At 45.7% G+C, this 26,415-nt stretch overlaps 2 protein-coding genes across 2 annotated transcripts; one reads left to right on the top strand and one right to left on the bottom strand.

The window, feature by feature from the left end:
* Window positions 1-139: 139 nt before the first annotated feature.
* Window positions 140-14,274, top strand: metap2a (methionyl aminopeptidase 2a; the record flags this gene model as incomplete). The annotated part of the gene is made up of 11 exons (XM_080850963.1): window positions 140-362; window positions 1,559-1,669; window positions 4,572-4,637; window positions 8,200-8,302; window positions 9,228-9,389; window positions 9,680-9,861; window positions 10,074-10,168; window positions 12,665-12,761; window positions 13,093-13,196; window positions 13,513-13,628; window positions 14,022-14,274. 11 exons carry the CDS (start codon window positions 140-142, stop codon window positions 14,272-14,274), a joined length of 1,512 nt encoding a protein of 503 aa, XP_080707089.1.
* Window positions 14,275-15,586: 1,312 nt separating this feature from the next.
* Window positions 15,587-23,472, bottom strand: usp44 (ubiquitin specific peptidase 44). The gene is made up of 7 exons (XM_080851626.1): window positions 23,401-23,472; window positions 20,890-21,411; window positions 19,046-20,372; window positions 18,139-18,331; window positions 17,674-17,800; window positions 17,251-17,450; window positions 15,587-16,878 (listed from the first exon to the last, which is right to left on the bottom strand). Exons 2-7 carry the CDS (start codon window positions 21,240-21,242, stop codon window positions 16,751-16,753), a joined length of 2,328 nt encoding a protein of 775 aa, XP_080707752.1. The 5' UTR covers window positions 21,243-21,411; window positions 23,401-23,472; the 3' UTR covers window positions 15,587-16,750.
* Between the last annotated feature and the right edge of the window lie 2,943 nt (window positions 23,473-26,415).

Here is a 26,415-nt window from a genome sequence, read left to right as displayed (position 1 = left end):
CACGAAATTAAGTATTTTAAGACAATGGTAGGTCATTGGCGTTGGGATTGGGGGGATGGGGGGATTATTGTATCTGATTAGACATTCATCTCACATTGACTTTCACACGCGTCGTCACTCAGCTGATTCGGCAGGTTTTATGCGGACTCCCAGAAGTCACCGCGCACCTCTAGCTTGCTACCCCAGTTCCACTGGCGTCGCGAACATGGCGGACGTGGAGACACCGCGGGAAGAGGGAGAGCAAGTGACAGAGAAGACCCTGCTAAACGGGGAAGCCGCCGAAAAGGATGAAGCAGATCCCAGCGAAGAGACAGCAAAGAAGAGGAGGAAAAAGAAAAAGAAGAGCAAGTCTGCAGCCCCCGGTAAGCTCGAGAGGCCACGCTCTGCGTCCGGAGCGATGCGGGTGCGTACAGTAGCTACAGTAGCGAAGGCATCAGCATCTGGCGGTGCGCGTGAGGCCGTTAAATTGCACGCAGTATTTATTTCCTAAGGGATTTCCGCAGCTGCGCTTTTGTCTGGCTGACAACAGTAGCATTGATATAAAGTGACAGATGTGTCAGACGAACGATGCCCTCAGACTTGCTGTCAGTGTGCAGTAAAGTTTAATCGCAGCCGCGTGATGAGTTACCTCTTGCATCACGAACTCCTCTAAAGCTGACTTAAGAGTGATTCCGTGATTTAATAGTGCTGTGTTTGACTGACATGGTCAGTCATCGCCCAATGAAGTTAAAAGTACGTTCCTTCAGTGTTGTAAGGATGGATTATGTTGTGCAGTATAATACTAGTAACATTAGACCACCGTGCACGCCAGCTTGTTAAAATGCATCTTGAGTGTGATGCGTAAATTGCTCTTTCGCGTTTTCGTGCGGTTATGAGCCGTTAATCTAGTAAAGGACCGAGCGGAGATGAAGCCATTGGATAATTTAGTGTATGCCATGGTCCTGTGCAGGTGCGTGTAACGGCTTCGTTTGTGCGGGCCTTTTTTTTTCTTCTGAGCCGGCAAGTGTGCAGTAATTTCTCCGCTCCGGCTCAGCTCAGATCACATTTGTGCTTACATCAGGAGAACGTGCGTTTTCGCGGAGCGCGACAAGGTTATGCAGCACCAGCACGGATCGGTTCTTGTGCCAAGTTGACGAGCTTAAGGCCCCACTCCGCGAAATAGGATTGTGTGTGTGTGTGTGTGTGTGTGTGTGTGTGTGTGTGTGTGTGTGTGTATGTGTGTGTATGCGGATTGTTCAATTGCCAGAAAGATTTCCTTCACTCACTGTAGCACTCCAACGCATGCTGTCAACCCCTCCTACTGCTCCTCCTCTTCCCTTATTATCATTTCTCTCTCATACTCTCTCACACACACACACGCACACACACACTGGCATCCCCTGACCCCGATGTCCTCTCTTGTAATTGAAGTGGACTTTCTGGCAGGGTAAGAGAGTGCTTAATGGCGATGTATTGAAGAACTCACCCAGTTGTGTGTGTGTGTGTGTGCGTGTGTCTGTGCGTGTGCGTGTGCGTGTGTGTGTGTGTGTGTGCGTGCACGTGCCGCTTGACTTTGCAGCAGGACACACGGAGGTGGATGGTGACAGTGTGTGCGATGTGAGCAAACAGCTGGAGCAGCAGACTCTGGAAGAGAAGGAGAAAGAGGGGGATGATGACGGAGGAGAAGAAGGTAAGACCACCCCCCCACCCCTCACTCCCCCCGACCACCTGGGCTGTTGCTGGCGTTTGCAGGGTTTTTGCATGCTTTTAGGTAGATAGAACCCTAGTTTTAGACCAAAACGTCAGGCATTCTGAACTGTGCAGGGACTGCTGCCAGCTCCAAATCCTCTCACATGAGCTGAGCTAAGTCAGACTCTCCAGGCAAGAACTCTAGATAGCTGCTAACTTTTGAACGGGTCCCACCCTGATCGGCACAAACTCAGCCCTGATCCGACCGGCACCGACCCACTACCTCTACACCAGGGGCCCATCTGAATACTCAGCATGCATGATTCAGTTAAGAACCTACTAGCCAACCGTTACTGCAGTACGTTCTAATCTATGGGGATGCAATAAGAACCTACTAGCCAACCGTTACTGCAGTACGTTCTAATCTATGGGGATGCAATAAAAACCTACTAGCCGACCGTTACGGCAGTATGTTCTGTGGGTATGCAATAAGAATCTACTAGCAAACTGTTACTGCAGTATGTTCTGTGGGTATACGGAACGAGTAGTAAAGCCACAAATGGGATCTGGTTCCTCTTCCTCTAGGGGAGCCAGTGAGGCAGTGAAGTGAGTGGCTGTGCACTGGGCTTATGGGTCCTGCCTGGCAGTGTCCGTCACAGAGTGTGAGGTGATGCAAACCAAATGCATTACAGTAGGACTGTATCCACATCCTGCCTTTAGAATACAGCAGTGATGTGTGTTTAAAAATCACGCAGTCACGTTCTGCCTTTTAAATACAGCAGTGATGTGTGTTTAGAAATCAGGCAGTCACAGCCTGCCTTTAAAATACATCAATGATGTGTGTTTGTAAACTAGTAGAATTAGGCCATAAAATATTACACTTATACCTTTGGTTATGTGTTTAGCAGACTCTTTTAGCCAAAGTGACTTCATATCTCAACAGAGCAAGCCCTAAGTCCCTCCCCTACTCTTGATGAGCTGAAAACACAGCCAATCAGGGGCTTGGTAATGACCTGATGGGTTGAGCCAGGTGTGGTGGAGAGAGGAGAGAGACTCTAAATGGGTCAGAGACAGTCCTTCCATATTCACAACCTCTGCTGTTGCTGGGAGAACTGATGACACTCATCCCTATGGATACCATTCTGTGCTGCAAGAAAAACTGGAGTATATTTGATGCCTGTGAGTTAAAGTTAGAGTGAGATCTGATCCCATGATTTGATTTGCCCTCCTCCATATCAGTTCTAGAATTAGTTCAAGAATTCTTAAAATCCTGGAGCAGCCTAGATAACAGCTGACTCTAGAACAGTCGTCCTGGGTCTCTTCCAGTTCCGTTCCAGCGCTTCCTCCGAGGTTTAAAAGCATCGGCGAAAAACTGAGTTTGAGTGATGGCTGATGAGCCTAATCACTTTATTGAAAGGAGAAGGCTCAGATTAGTGTCCAGCTGAGTCTAATGAATCGCAATTGATCTGATTAGGGCAGGGATTGACCTCAAAGTGAATGAAGCAAACTGATTTCAATGTCACTCATTTAAAGCCAAAAGGAATTGGACTTGAGCCTAAAGCAAGGTCACACACACAAACACACACCCACACACACACACTGACACTGACACTGACACTGACACTGACACTGACACTCTCTCACACACACACACTCTTATACAAACACACATACACCCAGCTGCTCCAGCGAAGGCTCGGCTAAGCAGCTACAGGAGGAGGAGCGGTACAAAAACGGTACTGAATTATTGATTGATTGATTTACTGGTTGAGTGATCTATCAATCTATTGATCAGGTGAATGATTGATTGATTGATTGATGGAACAAAAAGTAGTTAGCCAGACAAATATATTATGCAGCGATGGTCCCACTGTTCTCTGCGGTTCAGTCCAACACAGAAGTGAAATGTGGGTGTGCCTCATATTGATTTCTGTGGTGCAGCTGTCCTCACAGAGCCCTGATCTGGCAAACAGGAGCCAGAGAGGCTTGGGCTCGAGATATCTATATTGTGTTTCTTGTAATCCGTGTGTTGTGTTGGGTGGGAGATTGGGTCTGTATTGTGTTTCTTGTAATCGGTGTGTTGTGTTGGGTTGGAGATTGGGTGTATATTGTGTTTCTTGCCTACCTGATTGGGTGTTTCTTGTAATCGTTGGGTTGCGTTGGGGTCAGTCCGGGTCTCCTCCACATGGCTCCAGTGTCTGAAACCTCAGACTGGGAGTTGTGTGAGTGTGTGTGTATGTGTGTCAGTGAGTGTGCGTGTGTGTCTGTGTGTGTCAGTGAGTGTGTGTGTGTGTCAGTGAGTGTGTGTGTGTGTGTGTGTGTGTCAGTGAGTGTGTGTGTGTGGCAATGAGTGTGTGTGTGTCAGTGAGTGTGTGTGTGTGCCAGTGAGTGTGTGAGTGTGTCTGTGTGTGTCAGTGAGTGTGTGTCAGTGAGTGTGTGTGTGTGTGTGTGTGTGTGTGTGTCAGTGAGTGTGTGTGTGTGTGTGTGTCAGTGAGTGTGTGTGTGTGTGTGTCAGTGAGTGTGTGTGTGCCAGTGAGTGTGTATGTGTGTGTCAGTGAGTGTGTGTCTGTGAGTGTGTGTGTGTGTGTGTCAGTGAGTGTGTGTGTGTGTGTGTGTCAGTGAGTGTGTGTCAGTGAGTGTGTGTGTGTGTGTGTGTGTGTGTGTGTGTGTCAGTGAGTGAGTGTGTGTGTGTGTGTGTGTGTGTGTGTGTGTGTGTGTGTGTGTGTGTGTGTGTGTGTGTGTGTGTGTGTGTGTCACTGAGTGTGTGTCACTGAGTGTTAGCGTTGAGAAGTTAGAGAACCTTTTTGACTTGGTCTTGTGTGTAGATGAATAAGTACATAAGTGTGTGTGTGTGTGTGTGTGTGTTTGCTTGTTATAATGTGTGGCATGTGTTACATGCACAGATGGAGAGGAGGGAGAAAACTCAGCAGGGAAAAAGAAGAAGAAGAAGAAAAAGAAGAAAGCAGGACGTGAGTTTCTCCTTTCTCTATTCACACACACACGCACATATGCAAGCACACACACACGGACGCACACACACACACACACACACATATGCACACACACACACACACACACACACACACACACACATGCACACACGCACACACAGACACACACATGGACATCCAATAAACTCTAGTCAAGACTTAGAAGTGAGTTCCAACAGTGGTGTGCATTATGCACTCTCACTCTTACTTTGTGTGTGTGTGTGTGTGTGTTTGTGTGTATGTTTAAGTGTTTGAAAAAGAGGGATGAGTTTCCAAGAAAGCCGTAAAGGTAGTAGAACAAGATCAGATCTAAATTATGCAGCATAAGTGTCCATCACCAGTGTCAGGAGTGTCACCCCAGGCTATGCAGTAAAGGGGAACGTAAATATCCCAAATACCAATATGTTTATGAATGAAGTTTATTAAGATGGAACAGAACTGCAGCTAGTGGAGTCAAACAGAATAGAGACAGAGGCACAATCTCCAGACATGCCGCACATGAATTATGAAGTTAGTTTCTACCCGTGGAAAATGTACTAAATTTAAACACACACAAACTCACACTACCTCTCTCTCTCTCACACACACACACACCATGCACGCACGCCGCATACACATAGACACACACATACACACACAGTATCAAAGGGTAAACAATAGCACGTGTCATAGTGCGACCATTAAAAAGCTAAATAGTGTCATTGCAGGGAAAAAAAACAGTAAAACATGATGTCTGGTTTGGCTTGCCCTTTTTGTGAGGGCGGTCAAGTCACCACATCCTCCTAAAGCTGTCTGCAAGCCGAGCTGTTTGTTTTAATGCGGCAATTTATGAACTCACAAATGAATGCCAATGGTATAACTGTCTGGACGACAAATGTCCCCTGGTGTCTGTGCCGAGAAGAAGCCATTGATAGGCTTTAACATCCTTTGAGGCTGAGCCATCTCTGTTCTGCCTTCCAATTGTCCTCTGCCCAACACGGCTAGCATACTTGTGCTATGCTAGCCCATTTTCATTGCATCATTTGACCTACATAGGGTCTTTGCCAGGCTGACGAAGGTCAAAAGGTGAAAGAGTTGCACAAAGGTGAGCATGATGTAAGTGTGTGAATGATGTCAGGTCAGTTTTTTCTAGTTCTCGCTCAGAACCCTTTAAATGTGCACATCCTGCAAATGCTTTTCCATGTTCTCTTCCCAGCAAGGACAGCGCTGCGTTTGTTCAGGCTTCTTGCCGTCTGCTCCCCAGAAGGACAGGCACTCTGCCTCTCTCTCTCTCTGCACCATCAGGCTAGGCTGGCTGAAGTGATGCACAGTTGAAATATGTGCCACTTAAGCGATTGACAGCCCCTACAGCAAACGCCTCAGCCCGGCTTTCAGTGCTCCTGCTGAGAGCTCTAATGCCCTGCCTGAAACAAGTCGAATAGAAACTGGTTATTAGAACGCTAACATGCTCAAGGTCATTCGTGTGGATGTGTGTGTGTGTGGATGTGGATGTGTGTGTGTGTTCACTGTTTAAACTCAAGATACAGCAATTTGGCGCATGGCCAGTCCACTGCACCAACACACACACTCACACACACACTCACACACACACTGACTGACTTTCAGGCAATTACTCAACCGCACTGCCACTCCAACCCCCCCACACTCCTCTTTCTGCTCTTTGTCTCTCCCTTTCCCCTCTTCCCTCTATGCCCATCCATCCATTCCACATAACAACTGACTCTAGCAGTGTAAAGTGATGGTCTAGATTGATATATTCTATGCTTATCCAACATAATTATAATAATACAATATTATTATAATACATAAAGTAATAAGCGTTCGCTTTTAGATACGTTTGTATTGCAACATTAGCCTGTTTTGTAAAGGTATAAAATCAATGTTAGCCGTCTTATGATGGCTATCGATATGATATAGCCTAACTTATCCTACAGCTAAACATCAGTCTTTACAAAAACAGATCCAATTTTTTTTCCTTTTCTTTTTTTGTTACTTCTTGGACTTTTCTTTTCATCACTAGATTTCTTTAATTGATTTTTTTTGTCAGTAATTTCCTCCCACATCTTGTTTTTTTTGCCAGACTGAATTTGCAATTGAAAATGAACGTCCTTTTTGCCACTGTGGGACGCCTGTGTGTGTGAAGCGTATGGGGGGAGTGTTCTGACTCTCATACCTTCGAGCCTGGCTCTGTGGTGTTGTGGTCAGGATGCAGGTTTAGTACCCTATTGACCCAGGTACAAGCCCGGGTCTGGCTACTACCACACTCCTCCAACAATACTGTATATATCTCTCCTTAGTCCCAGTAGGTTTAAATTTTTCTCTGCATTTTCCATAACCTATACTTTATGTTTGGTCATATATGTAGCTGACTCTACTAAATAATGGCTCGACGACTGATGCTAAAAGAAACTTTGATTTTATTCAACCGTATGACACATCTTAGTTTACTTTTAACACCGTAAGAGCTTTACATCTCCTCAGTAGAGCAGCATCCTTAAACCTTCCACCATGAATTGAACCAAATTCCAGTGTCCTTTTCCGCGGGCAACCCTTTGACCTTAAAACATCCTGGTCACGTATATACAAAATAAAAGTCTTTTTTAACAAAATACAATTCTCCGTATCTAATATTCAAGGTCCTTTGTACCACATTGACATACATAATATAAGATTTAAAACTGGATAAACAGTGTCATCTACAATGTATACTTAATGGTGTGCCTACGGCTAACGGCTAAGTTAAATCTTTATTGCTACCTAACACTTATGTCCTGCCTAACACTAACGCTAAAAATGACGTTTCGATAACATTAACTAAAGTACGTTAATTTAAGATGATAAGGGTGCTATAGTTATGGTAGAATTCCACTACTGCAAAATCTCATTCACTGTAGTAAGCGCCTGACCAGTTTCCTTAAGGGAAGAGAACCCTCTACGGGATTCTATTCCACTTATCTTCTATGGATCCATCATGGTCCATCAGGACCAGGTGCTCATTTATAAAACAGTGGCCTACGGACGAGAATCTCCTGATTTATAACAATGTGCGTGCCCGTCCCACTCCAGTTTCCCTTCTTTATAAATCACAGCAAACTCCACATTTGGCACACATGAGCGAGTGTCTTGCCCCACCCTTCTATCGCCCCTAATGGCCTATAAAAGGTCAGTGAAACGCCCCCTATTCATCCATCCCTGTTCTTTTCTCATTCTTCTCAGTCTTACTCTTTTCCTCTTTCTTTGTGTTTTTTGCTCTTCCAAGTATCTTTCTTTGTCTCTCTCTCTCTCTCTCCCAAACTAAAGTACAGACAGACGCTCCCTTGGTGCTTACAGTTCTCCTCTCCTCATCTGCTCCTCTCTCTCCCCCTTTCTTTGTCTCTGTCTCTTCTCTGAGTCATCTTTTTGTAACTTTCTCTCTCTCTCTCTCTGACTCATCTTTTTGTAACTTTCTCTCTCTCTCTCTCTGACTCATCTTTTTGTAACTTTCTCTCTCTCTCTCTGAGTCATCTTTTTAAAACTTTTTCTCTTTCTGTATTCTCTGCAGCCAAAGTGCAGACTGCCCCCCCCTCGGTGCCTATCTGTGATCTTTACCCTAGCGGGGTGTTTCCACTGGGGCAGGAGTGTGAATACCCCCCCTCACAGGATGGGTAAGAGCACTCCTTCACACACCCTCCCTCTATCCTTCTCTCCATTAGTCTTTTAAGGTCTCACTCGTGCTTCTTCATGTTTTCAGAATCAGAATGCATTAGAGTGGCATGACTGTGTAGTTTCCACATGTGATAAATAAACAGGCAGGTCAGGAGCAAGAAGAGAGGTCAAAGGTCATATTCAGAGCTGTCAGATGAACTCTTTTTCAGCTTTTCTTTCATCTAAATCTCTATCTGTCTGCCGGTCTGCCTCGTTCCCTATATCTCTACCTGTCTCTCCATTAACCTGGATCACCTGTGTCTAAGTTTTAGTTTTTTATACATAGGTTATTTCGAAATTTGATGCAGACGGTGATAAATGACTGTCCAGATTGTAAAACTAGCATCTTATTTACGGTCCGACCAGTAGTTGGGCTAATGAGCTCCCCTGCTGCCTGACACATGGTACCTGTCAGGATCGATACTCACAGAACCGGTTCCGCTCCATGCTGGGTTCCTTCCTGGGATGTATGTGCATGCGGAGTGTTCCCCTCTCACCTTGCCTCGCTGTTTTGACTATTTTAAAGTGTCCTCCTGCGGAGAGGGAGGTCATGGCCGACTCCTAAAAGCAGAGGACGGCGCAGCGCGGCTCAGCTCTGTCAGAGAAAGAGAACAGGGTCTGTCTCCAGAGACGCACTAAATAGGCCGCCCTTACTGTTTAAAGCATTTAGACAATAAAGAAAATGGGGCGCGGAGAGACGTGGGGTATTTCTGAGTTTGGAAATGTCCTCTGTCTAGGGTGGGTGGTGCGTGTCTGCCATTGTCTCTGTATACGGATGTTGTGTGTGTGTGTGTACATGCATGTGTGTGATGATCCTATCTGTGTGTGTGTGTGTACATGCATGTGTGTGATGATTCTATGTGTGTGTGTGTGTGTGTGTGTTAGTCGCAGCGCAGCCTGGCGTGCCACTAGCGAGGAGAAGCGTGCGATGGATAAGGCCAATGAGGAGATGTGGAGCGACTACAGACAGGCGGCAGAGGCCCACAGACAAGTCCGACAGTACGTCAGGAGCTGGGTCCGACCGGGGATGACCATGATAGACATCTGGTGAGAACACACACACACACAGACACACACACACACACACACACACACACACACACACACACACACACACACACACTGACACACACAGCTCTGACAGTACAGTCTGATTGGGATCTGTAAAGCACATAACCAGCTTATGCACAATGACTCTCACACACTCATGTACACACATACACACACTCATTTTCCTCTCTCCCTTCTCCCCCCCTCCTCTCCTCTTGCTTCTCCTTCTCATCCTCCGCCTCCTCCTCTCCTCCCTCTCCTTTCTCTCTCCTCCTCCTCCTCCTCAGTGAGCGTCTGGAGGGCTGTTCTCGGGTGCTGATAAAGGAGGATGGTCTGAATGCAGGGCTGGCCTTCCCCACGGGCTGCTCTCTGAACAACTGTGCCGCTCACTACACCCCAAACGCAGGCGACCCTACAGTCCTGCAGTACGATGACGTGATGAAAATCGACTTTGGCACACACATTAACGGTGAGGATTACACACACTCACACACACAACACACACACACACACACATAAGACACACACACACACACACACACACACACAGATCACAATGCCAGAGAAAGAAGCATGCTACCTTGCAAGAATGACATTGGTACACACAGACAGTTAAGTGTGCACACATCTATACAAATAGGGGGCAGTGCACACACACTTATTTTGTGTCTGTCTGTGCAGGACGGATCATTGACTGTGCCTTCACCGTTACCTTCAACCCAAAGTATGACAGACTACTGGAGGCTGTGCGAGACGCCACCGATACAGGCATCAAGGTCTGACTGTATGACTGATTGCTCTGTGTGTGTGATTGCTGTGTGCATTTTGAAGGGCAGTTGCTCTGCCTTGGGAAAAAGGGGCAACACATTATTTTTTGTCACCGCCGCTGCCACGCCCCCGTCATCTGATCGCAAATTTTGCCAATATCATTTTAAACTCTAACTAACCGCCGCTGCCACGCCCCCGTCATCTGATCGCAAATTTTGCCAATATCATTTTAAACTCTCACTAACCGCCGCTGCCAAGCCCCCGTCATCTGATCGCAAATTTTGCCAATATCATTTTAAACTCTAACTAACCGCCGCTGCCACGCCCCCGTCATCTGATCGCAAATTTTGCCAATATCATTTTAAACTCTCACTAACCGCCGCTGCCAAGCCCCCGTCATCTGATCGCAAATTTTGCCAATATCATTTTAAACTCTAACTAACCGCCGCTGCCACGCCCCCGTCATCTGATCGCAAATTTTGCCAATATCATTTTAAACTCTAACTAACCGCCGCTGCCACGCCCCCGTCATCTGATCGCAAATTTTGCCAATATCATTTTAAACTCTAACTAACCGCCGCTGCCACGCCCCCGTCATCTGATCGCAAATGTTGCCAATATCATTTTAAACTCTCACTAACCGCCGCTGCCACGCCCCCTGATCGCAAATATACAGCCGCGGAAAAAATTAAGAGACCACTTCAAAATTATCAGTTTCTCTGGTTTTACTATTTATTGGTATGTGTTAAAGTAAAATGTACATTTTAGTTTTATTCTATAACCTACTGGCAACATTCCTACCAAATTTCAAATAAAAATATTGTCATTTAGATCATTTATTTGCAGAAAAATGACAATTGGTCAAAATAGCAAAAATTATGCAGTGTCTTCAGATCTCGAATAATGCAAAGAAAACAAGCTCATATTCATTTTTAAACTACACAATACTAATGCTTACACTTAGGAAGAGTTCAGAAATCAATATTTGGTGGAATAACCTTGATTTAAAATCACAACTTTCATGTGTATTGGCATGCTCTCCACCAGCCTTTCACATTGCCGTTGGGTGACTTTATGCTACTCCTGGCGCAAGAATTCAAGCAGCTCGGCTTCTTTTCATGGCTTGTGACCATCCATCTTCCTCTTGATCACATTTCAGAGGTTTTTTATGGGATTCAGGTCTCGAAATTGGGCTGGCCATGACAGGGTCCTGATCTGGTGGTACTCCATCCACACCTTTACTGGCCTGGCTGTGTGGCATGGAGCATTGCCCTGCTGGAAAAAACACTTCTCAGAGTTGGGGAACATTGTCAGAGCAAAAGGAAGCAAGTTTTTCTTCCGGGACAACGTTGTACTTTGCCTGGCTGAGGTTTGTAAAAGACCATAAGGATTGAAAAAGCGGACTGGAGGTTCTTCTAAGTTCGTCTTCTCTGATGAGTCCGATTTCACAGTAGGTGCAAGACTCTCTGGCTTGTAGGCCTCTCCAGGTCTCCGTCTAACCATCAGACGACCATGTGTTGGGCAAAGCTGAAAATTGGACTCATCAGAGAAGACGAACTAGAAGACCCTCCAGTCCGCTTTTTTCAATCCTTATGGTCTTTTACAAACCTCAGCCAGGCAAAGTACAACGTTGTCCCGGAAGAAAAACTTGCTTCCTTTAGCTCTGACAATGTTCCCCAACTCTGAGAAATGTTTTTTCCAGCAGGGCAATGCTCCATGCCACGCAGCCAGGCCAGTAAAGGTGTGGATGGAGTACCACCAGATCAGGACCCTGTCATGGCCAGCCCAATTTCGAGACCTGAATCCCATAAAAAACCTCTGAAATGTGATCAAGAGGAAGATGGATGGTCACAAGCCATGAAAAGAAGCCGAGCTGCTTGAATTCTTGCGCCAGGAGTAGCATAAAGTCACCCAACGGCAATGTGAAAGACTGGTGGAGAGCATGCCAAGACACATGAAAGTTGTGATTTTAAATCAAGGTTATTCCACCAAATATTGATTTCTGAACTCTTCCTAAGTGTAAGCATTAGTATTGTGTAGTTTAAAAATGAATATGAGCTTGTTTTCTTTGCATTATTCGATATCTGAAGACACTGCATCATTTTTGCTATTTTGACCAATTGTCATTTTTCTGCAAATAAATGATCTAAATGATAATATTTTTATTTGAAATTTGGTAGGAATGTTGCCAGTAGGTTATAGAATAAAACAAATATGTACATTTTACTTTAACACATACAAATAAATAGTAAAACCAGAGAAACTGATAATTTTGAAGTGGTCTCTTAATTTTTTCCGCGGCTGTATATATATTTCCTTTGAAAGGGGCAACTTCAGTCGAGGAGGGCAAACGGGCAGTTGCCCAAGCAACCTTAGCCCACTCCTGTGCACGTCCCTGTGTGTGTGTGTGTGTGTGAGTGTGTGTGTGTGTGTGTGTGTGTGTGTGTGTGTGTGTGTGTGTGTGTGTGTGTGTGTGTGTGTAACATGATTGTGTTTCCGTTCAGATTGCAGGGATAGATGTGCGTCTCTGTGATGTTGGCGAGTCCATACAGGAAGTGATGGAATCCTACGAGGTGGAGATTGATGGCAAAACTTTTCAAGGCATGGTAGCATACTCAGATTTACACTTCTTGTACACAAATTTATCAAGGCATGGTAGCAAACTCAGATTGAACATGTACACTTATAAACATACTCATGTTCACATACTTATCAAGGCATGGTAGCATACTAAGATTGCACACGTTATTGTTACTGTTATTGTTATAGCACTCAGCCTGTTCAGTATTTGCCTTAACTCAACATACAGTGGTGTTCTTCTGAGATTTGCCCACCAGGGAACATGACTAAGCCACACAATGCTACAGAACACATGTCCCAGAATGCTTTGAGGCTCAGAATGTTTTAGAAGCTCTGGTTCTGTTTCCCTCAGTGAAGCCAATCAGGAATCTGAACGGTCACTCTATCGGACAGTACCGGATCCACGCCGGAAAGACGGTCCCGATCGTTAAAGGAGGAGAGGCCACAAGGATGGAGGTGTGTGTGTGTGTGTGTGTGTGTGTGTGTGTGTGTGTGTGTGTGTGTGTGTGTGTGTGTGTGTGTGTGTGTGTGTGTGTGTGTGTGTGTGTGTGTGTGTGTGTGTGTGTGTATGAGAGAGAGAGAACAGTGACAGTGTGACATTGGACTGAGTATACAGTTACACTAATACAGCAAAACCTAAGATTGACTTTGTGTGCAGCACTTTTGAAGGATGTTGAGGGTACACTTACGAACTTCTGTGTGTGTGTGTGTGTGTGTGTGTGTGTGTGTGTGTGTGTGTGTGTGTGTGTGTGTGTGTGTGTGTGTGTGACAGGAGAATGAGGTGTATGCCATCGAGACGTTCGGGAGCACAGGGAAGGGTGTGGTACACGATGACATGGAGTGCTCGCATTACATGAAGAACTTCGACGTGGGACACGTCCCCATAAGGTAAGGCTTTCACAAGCTGCTCACTGGAGTTGGTTAGTGTGTGTGTGTGTTTGTGTGTGTGTGTGTGTGTGCGTGTGTGTGTGTGTGTGTGTGTGCGTACAAATGCCATTTTACTGGTACAACGGTATGTGTTCACAAATACTTTAAGAAATAAAGTGAAGGTGCTTTTTAAATGCTCAATAAAAATAGTATAAATATTGTACTCTAATTCTGTCTTTGGAAAATACACTCTGATCTTGGGCTCCGCCTCTCTAACACTCACACTCTCTCTCACACACACACACACACCCCAACACACCTACTCACACACACACTCACACTCACACACACACACACACTCACACACACTCACACACACACTCACACACACTTCTATATCCCCTCTTCCACCAGACTACCTCGTGCGAAGCATCTGCTGAACGTGATCAACGAGAACTTTGGCACGCTGGCCTTCTGTCGCCGCTGGTTGGACCGGCTGGGCGAGAGCAAGTACCTGATGGCGCTGAAGAACTTGTGTGACCTGGGCATCATCGACCCGTACCCGCCGCTCTGCGACGCCAAGGGGAGCCACACGGCCCAGTTCGAGCACACCATCCTCCTCCGGCCCACCTGCAAGGAGGTGGTGAGCAGGGGAGACGACTACTGACACACACAGAAAAACGCACACACACACACACACACACACACACACACACACACACACACACACACACACACGCACATATACACGCCCACACACCCTGCCGTTTAGGGAGGGAAAAGTGGTGAGCAACCAAAAGATTCACACTCTCCACACATTACAAACTCATAGACAACTACACACACATAGACAATTACACACACACTTACCCTCCTCTGCTCCATCAATAAAGCAGGAAGGAGTGGTTATCAACCACCAGATCCACACTACACACTTCACTTGACTACACACACACACACCCACACACACAAAGGGCCACATCCTGACCCCAAAGGTGACATGGGTGGAATGGATGTTTTGAATCCCAGCGATGCGTGTAAGCGTCAGCACGTACTGTAAAACTCTCATCTATGCGAAGCTAAAACTAAACCTAACCGTCATTTAAAGGAAAATAATGCCATCCCAGCTACCATCCTTCACTGCTTGCTTTAGCCTGAGGGCGACAGGCAGCTAGCCACGCTAGTGGAGTTACACTGTGGCTGTCTGTTTCATAACCTTGATCCACACTGGGGCCTAGAACCATTCAGGATAGAGGCAATGCTGTGGGCTGATTGGTCAGAAAGTGGTCACATGGCTTTCATGCTTTTAAGGAAACTGACCCTCCCTAGCGGCAGCTGAGGTCTGGCGTGATTCTGGTTTGATTCGGGTCCAGAACCTCCTTCTGGTTTGATTCGGGTCCAGAACCTCCTTCTGTTTGATTCGGGTCCAGAACCTCCTTCTGGTTTGATTCGGGTCCAGAACCTCCTTCTGGTTTGATTTGGGTCCAGAACCTCCTCGGAGTTTGCTGCTCGATGGCAAGGGACGTAAGAATGTTGGGGAGGGCAGGCACCTTGACTACCTTCATCACACCCTCACGTCCACCCTCTACCTAGAATGCCCCCTGCCCTTTCAGATACTCTCGCGCCATTTCAGAAGTATTTATAATATCAGATGATATTTTTCTTATAATATCAGATGATATTTCTATATCAAATAATGTAAACTGCTGCCTCAGTATGTAGAATTTCATTTTGAAACCCTGAAATGTTTTGTAAAAAATAATTATCAATAAATATATAATGGAATTCTGTATAATGTATGTGCATCCTCCTGTTTTCTTGTGTGTGTTTGGTTACATCATTGTCCACATGGTAAAATACATTGAGCAAAAGGAAGAAGTCAAGGATGATGGCCCTGATGATGTGTGTGTGTGTGTGTGAGACAAGAATGTTAGACAGTTTAGAAAAATGAAAAAATATTCTCCTTTTATTGAGGTAAATTTCTCTAGAAATTTGAGGTAAGTTTGCATAGTACTTTTCTGAACTGTACATATGTGTTCTGGAAAAGTGTGACTGTGTGTGTTTGTATGTGATGTGTTGATACATAACACAGCATGTTTTTTCAGATGTTTTACACCAAGTACAAACACACACAAACTCACAAAGATTCTCAAGTAATACTTCTCACACAATATGCTGCTGGTGTCGATTGAGTTACAAAGAAGAATAATAATAAAAAAAAATCTATCAAAAGAGCCCAAGATCTCCCAGAAACCTCCAAGTTTGTTATAAAAATAGAAATCTATTTTTCTTTTTCTTTTTTTTTTTTACAGAATTTCACCAAATTTCAAGTGTTTAAAAAATTATGTAATTTACAAAAACAAAAACAACAAAAAAAAACATTCCAATTGTGATGTCACAAAGGGCACTTGTCTTTGACAGAAATACAAACAGGAATATCGACACGCATTCGTTCGATGGGACACCGAGTTTGAGTGTGTGTCTTTATTCCATTTCCTGATACCCTGGCCCTGAGCGTCTGTATGGTATGACAGAACAGGACACCCCAAACCCATTAAATGTCCAAACTGGTGTTTGGAAGAGAATTCGGGACACTGTTTGATGAGACACATTCAAGCGATGCTTCGCCTGCTGAGGGGGACACTGACATTCCTGACGTTGCGTTATTTCATCGTTTTCTATGGAGAAGTGGCCTGAATGCTGAGCTGGTGTCAGGATTACACACTCACACACACACACACACACACACACACACTATTGCACTTGCATACACAAACATACATACATTTAAAACACATTCTCTTGTCTGTGTCACTCACACACACATTCATTCACACATACACACCCCATTTTGTTCAAGACTCTCACACATATACACACTTTGTCCTCAGCTGCCCTAAGTGTGTGTGAGATATGGAAAGGCCTGTCAGAAGAACTTTACACAATATAAATCATCACTGAACACAAAGACTTAAAATAACACATATACACATCATGTACAAAACATACACAAAAAAATGCACCACACACACACACTCAAATGCTAAGTCCATCTTTCCGAGGGCAGGGGGGGCTAGAGGGTTTGTGTGTGTGTGCGCGAGTGAGTTTGTGTTTGTGTGTGTGTGTTTGTATGCGTTGAGAGGTCAGGTAGCACTCTTGACTTTGTCCTGAGAAAGGTGCTGTGTGTAGAAAAGGATGTAGGCCTGTGCCTTACACACCTCCTCCACCGAACATATGTTCATCTTCGAGTCATTACAGTGGACCCAGAAACCTAGAGAGAGGAGGAGAGGAGTGAAAGAGAGAGAGAGGGTGAACAGAAGAGATAGAGAGAAAGGGATTTAAAGAGGGGGAGAAAGATGGAGGGAGAAAAGGATTTAAAGAGGGGGAGAGAAAGAAAGCAATAACAAGACATTTTAATTCCATTAAAAAAAATGTGTGTGTTTGTTATTATACCAGGTACAGAGACTGAGTTTGTGTATGTGTGTGTACATTTGTTGTGTTGTGTGTACACATCTGTTGAGTGCGTGTGTGTGTGTGTGTATTATACCAGGTACAGAGTGTGAGTGTGTGTATGTACATTTGCTGTGTTGTGTGAACACATCTGACATTGATGTGTGTGTGTGTGTGTGTGTGTGTCCCTTACCTCCTTCTGTGTTATAGCAGTAGGCAGTGTAATGTCCAGAGCCAAAGCCCTTCCCATGGTGCATGACCACGGCAGACAGCTCGTACAAGAAGTGAGTGCCAGACGGGGCGGAGGCTCCGCAGCTGTAGGGCTCCATGTTCAAGGTCTGGTCAAAGGTCACGTGTACGCCGATCTTCTCTCGGTGGTTACGCCCTGACCACCTGACACACACACACACACACACACACACAACAATGACTATGTGTCCTAGTGATACATGATAGCTTGATGTGAATAGCTTGAGTCAGACTAAGAGAGTGTACCGTATAATCCCTTTGTGTCAGGGTTTTACCCAAGGCATCTGATGAAGAGTAGCAGGCAGTCAGGCAGTAACATTTTAAAGTGTGTTTTTGTGTGTGTTTGAGTTTGTGTATGTGTGTGTACCTGAAGCGTTTGAGGTGTAGCCGTAGTACATGAGGCAGTTTGTGGATCATGAGCCGTTTCTGTGCTTCAGTCAGCACCACTGATTTGGAGGATCGCCGGCGCTTATCTGGGAGGGGAAGAGCTGTAGCTGAATACAGAGAATGAGAAAGAAGGGAAGAATGTGGAGAAAAAGAGAAGAATAGAGAGAAAGAGAAAGAGGGAGTGACAGAATATTAACATCAGTTAAACTTCAGTCCTGAATTGACCTCAGAGGTGTGCGTGCGCGTGTGTGTGTGTGTGTGTATTAAGGTGTTTTGCACTGCCTGTGGGCCTCTGTTGCCTTCTGTGCGTGTATGTGTGTATTCAATGTTGCACTTCTCACAGGCGCCTATGCTGCCATCCAGGGCCTCTGCGTTCTGTGCGAGTGCGAGTGCGAGTGCGAGTGCGAGTGCGAGTGCGAGTGCGAGTGCGAGTGCGAGTGCTCACCGTTGCATTGTTCGCAGGCGTAGATGTTCCCCTCCAGGGCCTCCGTCTCGGTGAACTTGGCGAGCATCTCCGTGAGCAGGCACTGGCCCTGCGGCTCCTTGCTGCTGCTGTGGTAGCGCTGGGGGAACTCCAGTGACAGGTCCCAGAACGGCTCCACCGTGTTCGAGCGGTAGTCACACGCCAGACACGTCACCTGAAAATGACACACGTGTCAAATTAACACACGCAGACAGGTCGGCAGGTAGACGGGCAGATAAGTATGCCATGACACGTCACTGGAGAATGACAATGGAAAAGACCAGAGAGTGACAGGCAGATTCGAGGCGAATATTTAGAAAGACAGACAGACATAGACAGACAGACAGACAAGCAGGTAGACAGAATTAGGCAATACTGCTACATACTAGCATAATGCTACAATGCAGACTGTATACAATAAAATACAAAAATATTAATAAAAACAGTGACAATTTGTTCAAAGTAGCAAATCAATAGTTGTTGCACATATAATGGTTTGTCTGCTCGGACTGCACACTCCATTTACAACTTACAACTAATACTTTTTTTTAACACGGCCAGCATACTGTACACACTGAGGCTGTGTGTGTGTGTGTGTGTGTGTGTGTGAGAGCGAGAGAGAAAGAGAGAGACGAAAGAGAGAGAGAGTAAGTGCACTATGCATATGTATCATCATGTGTGTGTGTCGGTGTGTGTGTCGGAGTGAGTGTGTGTGTGTGAGAGAGAGAGAGAGAGAGAGAGAGAGTAAGTGCCCTCTATGCATATGTATTAACTTCTGTGTGAGTGTGCGTGTGTGTGAGAGAGAGACAAAGAGCACTATGCATATGTACTAACTTGCTTGTGTGAACAGTGTGTGTGAGTGAGTGTGTGAACTGAGTGCATGTCTGACCTGGCTAAGTAGCTGCCCGTGGAAGATGGTGTTGACCACACTCAGCACCTGCTTGACCAGCCTCTTCTGCGTGGGTGAGCCTCCTCCTCCTCCTCCTCCTGTGTGCGGCGTGAGCGTTGTGTGTGTGTACGCCTCCCCTCCGCCGCTCTCGCTGCTCTCCAGCTCCCGTTGCACCTTGTCCAGCAGCTCGCACAGGAACTCCTGGGCGTCCTGCTGCGCATAGCCACGGAACGCCGGGATGAGCTGCCACACGGAGTGAAGCATGGCGAAGGGCGACACCAGCGCCCACTTGCCCGACCACATGACCTGGAAGAGTGTGTGCAGCTCGTGGCACAGCGACAGGTGCGTGGAGCTGGGCTCCTTGGGCTGGATCAGCTCCATGCTCCGCGACCGAGACGAGGCGGCACCGCCGCTCAACCCCCGGCCACGGACCAGACCCAGGCCGCCACCCCGACCCGGGCCCTGGTGCGGGCTCTTGGGCGGGGACCCCCCCGGGCAGACCAGGCCCTTCACCACTAGCTTGCCGTTGACGGCGGAGGCGAGCAGCTCCAGCGCCTGGCTGAGGTCCAGTCGGAGGAAGCACTCCCTGAACAGGTGCAGGTGGCTCAGCACCTGCAGGATGGAGTTCATGTAGCACGTGTTGCCCAGGTTACGCAGGCCCGTGACGCCAGGGGTCACCGTGGGCCGCCGCTTGATGGGCGAGTCGCCGCTCTTTTTTGCGGGCGGCGGAGGAGGGGGGGTTGTCCTCGGACGTTTCTGGCATGGAGGAGGGGGGGCTCGTTTAGGCAGAGTTCTGCGTTTTGGTTTGCCTTTGACTGAGGAGGAGGACGGAGGGGGGGTCTGCGTCTTGAGGCGTTGCGCTCGGCGTTGCCGTAGTGATTTCCTCGTCGTCCCTGAGGGCTGTTGAGGGGCGGAGCTTCGCTTGGGCGTGGCAGCCGGGACAGGGCTGGAGCTTGTTCTCCTCTTCCTCGCAGTCTCGCCTGTCTCTGTGGTGACGGCCCTCTGGCTCCGCCTTCGAATGCGACTGCTCTTCCTGGGCGGGGCTTTCTCCAGTTCCTCCTTCAGCTGCCGTTTGAGGGTCCGTTTCTTGTTACTAGCCTCCCTCTTCCTCTTCCGTTCCTCCTCCTCCTCTCTCTCCCTCTCCTCTTCCAGCAGCCTCTGGCCGCCTGCCGTCTGCGCCAGCCACATGCGGAAGGCTCGACCAATAAGAGCGCGCCGCCGGTGCCAGAGGGCGGTGAACATGCGGTCCTCATCGCGCAGCTGCAGCTCCTGAGCGCGGAGGGTTCCGCCCAGCCCGTCACCAACCAGAGCTCCCAGGGCCGAGGACCTGCCACGGAACACACAACAACTTTAGAAGCAAACACAGAAATAGTGCTCCAACCATGCAGTTCTCAACTTCAGAACCAAGCTCAGAAATAGTGTTCCAACCATGCAGTTCTCAGCAATCGAACAACTACCAATCATTTATTAGTTTCAGCATCTTTAACAATAAACACTGTCTCAAGGTAAAAACCACGAGAGAAAGCACAAAGATGACCTGTGACTACCATATAATTATGCCACCACTCACAAACCCACTGCGTCACAGATGTACAGAAACTACCAACTTGTGAACTTATAATCTCACAACCTATTCTTAGGTGGCATGCTATAGAGACCATGGACACCAGGGCATCACCTGAGGGTGTGTCCCCTGTGCACGGTGACATAACTTAACAAATGATTTCTAAGGTTGCTATAGTAGCAATATCCCTGAACACCAAGGCCTCACCTGTCGATATATCTGTTGCGTGTGACAACTTCATACCTCACAAACTATTTGTGAAGTTGCTATAGTGACTCACCTGAGTGTGCGTCCGCTACGCGTAGTGACCTCATACTTCTGCGTCTTGATTGCGCTGAGTGTGCTGCGGAGGAGCTTGAGGTCGCCGGTGGCGTTGTCGTTGAGCACATAGTCGTCGCAGGCGTAGCAGAAGACGTACAGCTCGTTGACCTCTAGGGCCAGCGGGTGTTGCTGCTCCTCGTAGTGGCGCAGTGCATGCTCTTCAATGTAACGGCCGCAGGCCACGTGGGCACAGCTCAGGCACGCCCAGACTGACTCTGTGGTGTTACACACGGCGCAGTGCCACTTCTGCGGGTTCAGGATGGAGTGGTCTCGTGCCAGGCGCAGGCGGAACACGTGACGGCACCGATCCATCACCACCGAAGGAGGGGGGCAGGGGGTGACGACTCAAGGTGGCGGGGTGGGGTGGGGTGAGACGGAGACGGAGAGGCGACAGGTGCGCCTCTCTAGGAACTCACATCACCGGGGCCACGCCAGTGAGCGGAGAAATAGGCCCCAGCCACGGCATTATCTCATTACAGCTCTGAGAGATGGGATAGAGAGAGAGAGAGAGAGAAGGAAGGGGGGAGAGAGTGAGGAGAAAGAAGGAAGAGAGAGGAGAAAGAAGGTTTGAGATGATTGTGGTGGGGGTGGAGTTAGAAAAAGAAAAAAAGGGAGAGAGGTTAGAGGACTTGAATTATGTTTAAATGCATCAACTTAGAACCAAATCAAAGCAATGATCCATTACTGTTAGGCTCTCTTTCTTTCCAGGACCACGCATAATGGGATTTCAATTGACTTCATCAGCACATAAATTCATACCAATTCAGCTAAAAATGGCAGAGTGAGTGTGTGTAAGTGTGCATGTGTGTGTGATCAGGACGTGATGAGATACTCAGCCACATCTCAAAGTGTGTGTGTGTGTGTGTGTGTGTGTGTGTGTGTGTAGGGTAAAAGTACAGTGGTGATACAGTAAACAGACCTGCAGAAGGGCTCTAAAATGGACTTGGCTACTGGTGACGGTTAACTATATTTTGAACATGCATAATGTAAGACTTGGTATGTGCAGTACTATGCTCGATGTTATGGAGTCTGTGAACAATGGCATCTTAACAAACATTACCGATTCCTTTGGTCATTCACAGTTTGTTACACATAAGCCAACACGAAATATGCGCATAGGTAACCTTCGAAAGCCGTAATGAATTAATTCAGCAAAAAAACAAAACACGATGATTTAAAAGGACGATAAAGATATACATGTCGTATTAATTATGCAGATAGTGAGCGCCGTGTAACAAGGATCCGTTAATTAAATTACAACTTTACTAGTAATCTGTAAATAACTACGGATTCTTTATGACTGTGCTGCCATCTAGCCCGCTACCTTTGAAGTTTGTCCTGTTCATAAGGACATGCTGTGATTACCAAGACTGGGCACAGTTCCATGTAGCTGAGCTGTTAGGTTGCTAGTATGATAGCTGCCACATTGTAACGTTAAGAATGCCAAACTGTATGTAACAATTGTTGATACACTGTTGGCCAGCCTTTCAGAACGCATATGGCGAAAGATGTTAGCTAGCTAACTCAAGTTAGATAGTGTTTATCTACGCTGTTACAATTAGAACAAGTGTACACTGCTAACAGTAGCGAGCTCAGCTAATATTAGCTGAAGCAGCTAAATAGATCAGATAGCTATTCATAGACACTAAACACAGCAGGTGAATTGATCCACCCACGCTGTCTCTTTATAAATAATCAACTGCTTGAAATAAAATGAATCATCATATCACCTAGGCTACATAACTTACAGAACATACGTCAGCGAGTGGCAACTTACTTTTAGCTAACAAGATACATAATAAGTTAGAGTAACACTATCCATCAATAGTCAACGTTAGCTAATGGTGTAACTTTAACCTTGCTAATAAGTAACGATAATCAGGGGCTAAAAGTGGTTTCGAATACAAAAACCAAAACCTTTACATTCATTTAAAGTAGCTAACTGTCTAAGTCAAACAGAAAAGTCGCCAGCTAACATTAAATAGAGTTAGCTATATTAATTATCTCGCATTAACAGCGACCATTAGCATTCCAGCTACTTGGCTAACAAATCCTTTAAGCGCGCTCAGAACTGATTATTTCATGTCACACTGTAATGTTATTTGTCTTCAAATCGTCTGGATGGCCATGTCAATATCTAAATCAAAACTGCCAAAATTATGATATGCTGATGATATTAAAACACGTCATGTCTATGTTACATCTTCGCAAAACTTAGCAGTCACACACTAAAACAATAAAGTTGGCTAGCTACATTCAGCTGCCCGGGCAGCTCACTAAGCGCTGAACTGGTTACTTATTTACCTCTAGCGACTAGCTAACCAGCTATTTAGCTGCTCCCAAGATCAATACGTCCAGTGAGAGCAACTTCGCTATTCAAAGTACTCACGAGTATCGCTAAGCCATGGTGATGTTTGTACTTTGCCACCTAGACAGGTTTAAGAGAGTGTAAGTCAACTATTTATCATACCGAGCTTCTTCACAGCACTTGGGTTACTCGCATAAGCGCGTACCAGTCGCCATCTTGTCTGCTCTTGTCGCGTGGTATTTGCTAGTGTGCGTCAGAATCCTGTTGTAAAGTGACGTTGGCTCCTGAGCGCCCCTGAGATTTCATGTTGGATCAATCAGGACTTGTGATGAAGTTCAACACAATACCTAACTTCCAAAAAAAAACACGTTTCATTTCGTGGGTGGCTTAGTTGTGCAACACTTCAATGCAATCTAAGTTTTGACTAAATGAGCACAGAGAGACACCCGTTTGTAATCATGAAACAATTCATAATAGTCTAGGCTTCTGTCATAGCGAACACGCCCACAATAATAGACCGATGGAGGGAAGCATTGTCACATTGTAGCATCCAGGATGAGCGAACATCACTATATTTGAACAGAAAGTCCAAAAATAATTTCATTTTGTTTCAGAAGAAATAGCACACCTTTATAGAGCATAACATAAAATAAAGGCTTCTACTGCTGCGGACTACAGTAGCATCAAGTGAGATCATTATAGGTTCAGTTTTCTACTAAATCTGTCCAGTTCAGCCATTTTTTTTTGAAAGACAAGAATTGTCAAACATTTCTCAGGTCTTGATGTTATCATACGGTATGTGTCCAAAACACACGCAAACAACCCGAGGCAAAACCATTTAAGCCGGGCTGAAATAAATGGAAAACAAACTTTCGATATGTATTTTGGCCATTTAACGTACAATACTATTAAATGACAATTCCTTTAGACAGTGAGATATTTAGTAGTGATATCATGTAATCGGCCAGTTTTTAAAGGTTTGAAGCCATAGCATTTAACTAGCCAAAGGTTCAAAGCAACATAGACCAAGAGCTCAGTTTTATTGTGTTTAATTCATCTAGTCTAAACTAGATGGCGACATAGCAAAGGGAAGTTTGAATTTTCATAAACGCAACAAAGCAAAGAACTAGGCCTACACCAAGGGCGTCAGTTTGTTTTTAGAAGTGGTGGGGACAATAACCATAAGCTTGAGTGTGGTTTGAAAAGTGCTGGGTACCCTTATGTAAGCTATTCATCCATTCAACGTTGCATTACAATATGCTCTACAGTGTATTGTCAGGTGTTGAAAATCCCATTCGAACAATAAAAGATCGTGTTTTGGCTTGTATTGCAAAACGGTGTTGGGAACACCAGGGTATTGGCTCGGGATATGTAATACTAATACACATAGGACAAAGAACAGAATTGGCAACTTAACACTTCTCTTGACAGCAACAAAGTTTACCAGACAACCAATTTCAGACTGTTAAGGCCAAGGGTGTATGAAATGAAACGGGGTACTGAGCATCAACCAGCGGCGTAACAATAACTAGACTTCCCTTACCTTCGTAACGTCAGACGCAATGATAATGCAAGTCTGCGAGACGCAGGCTAATGTAGGCTACTTATGATGTACAATACACATTAAGGGTTGCTACAATATGTTGTCATGAAAACACCAATGAACACAGTATTTCATCGATCAAACGGATTTTGGAGAAACAGTGTAAAATGAGCAGTAGACAACACATGGGGAGACATTAATACAACTTCTTCAAAGGGGGTTATCAAACATTATTGTGAATTACGAACATTTACATGGATTTATTGGAACAGCCGCTCGACAGCGCCTGCTGCAACAAAACAAACTTCCTCCAATAATATCTTATTCTTTTAACGACATTGAAACGAAACAATACATTTGAAGTAGCATTAGGCGTATTATAAAACGTAACATGCATGACGTTTAGAATGGAAAGGAAACAATAGCAGAGCCATGCACACCTCGCCAACGGCTAATGTAACCAAGTGGTTACCCACAATCTGAGCTTTTGCTATGTGTTGCACTCATGACTGCTGAGAGATCGCTGCTTGAAAAGCAGGACGTGAACTAAAGGAGTTGACAGTATATCAGACAGTAAACGCTATGTGATTAGCCTACCCTGGTGGGCCTAATTTCCGTTGGGCTGGGGGTCAGAGACGTAGTGTTCTCCTGAACACTCTTCGCCACAAATCCAAATGAAGATAATTTGGGCAGTTTTGCCACCCTTTCATCCTGCTCGTTGCGTTCATACCGCTTTCTACAGCCACTTTTGTGTTTGAAGGGCATGGGGGAGCCTACTTATCGCTTACTCAACACGCAATGCAACACAACACAGGGTGGGAAACAATCGCAAAAATTGTGGGTGGGCTATAGAATCTTTGACAACAAAATATACTTCCTTGCGATTTTTCATTCAGCAAAAGTCAAATGAGGCTAAATTAATTATTTGCTGTTGTCAAGACTGACTATTGTTAAAATGGTAATTGGGCAAGTGATAGCTCATAATTATGAATAACTGTCACCGTAATTGAGAAATGTTTGCGAATTGATGGGAGCAGATCATACGAAAGTTATAGAATAGACGTTTGCGGTTGAGTATGTGGGGATTTTACCGGTCGCAATGAATAGTGGTGGGGACATGTCCCCCCCGTCCCCCCCGAATCTGACGCCTATGGCCTACACATAAGCTTTTAAACATGAACTTTAAAAAAAAAGACATGGTTTGGTTTGCCAAAAAAATGTCTAAATTGTAAATAGCTTCTTATTAATGCATTTTTCTTTACAATCATTGCCGGACAGGTAATGAAACTTTAGACCTGAGGTGATTTAGTTATTAGGCTACCGCTATCGCAGTCAACATTTGATAAACAGGCCTTATCGTGACCGCATTGCTATATCTTTATATATTGATATTTCCTTTTGACATTTCCTTTATAAGCCTTAGGCCTATATGTTGCTTTTGAGCATGCGACAAAGCCTTGGACATTTAACATTTAAACCTGTTTTAGTTTCGTTTCTGAAAGACGCAAAGTTTCACGCAAATCCACGCAAACAGATTAGAGTGGAAATCGTATTTGGCCAAGCTGCATTCCAGACAATCAATGGAGAGACTTCAAGACGGATTCATTCAACTTTTCACTGACCCCGGACTGTGC

Source organism: Sprattus sprattus (assembly GCF_963457725.1).
Source record: "Sprattus sprattus genome assembly, chromosome: 14".
Classification (NCBI taxonomy): domain Eukaryota; kingdom Metazoa; phylum Chordata; class Actinopteri; order Clupeiformes; family Clupeidae; genus Sprattus; species Sprattus sprattus.
Note: the sequence above shows the minus strand (reverse complement) of the source record. Positions and strands in the feature narration are given on the sequence as shown.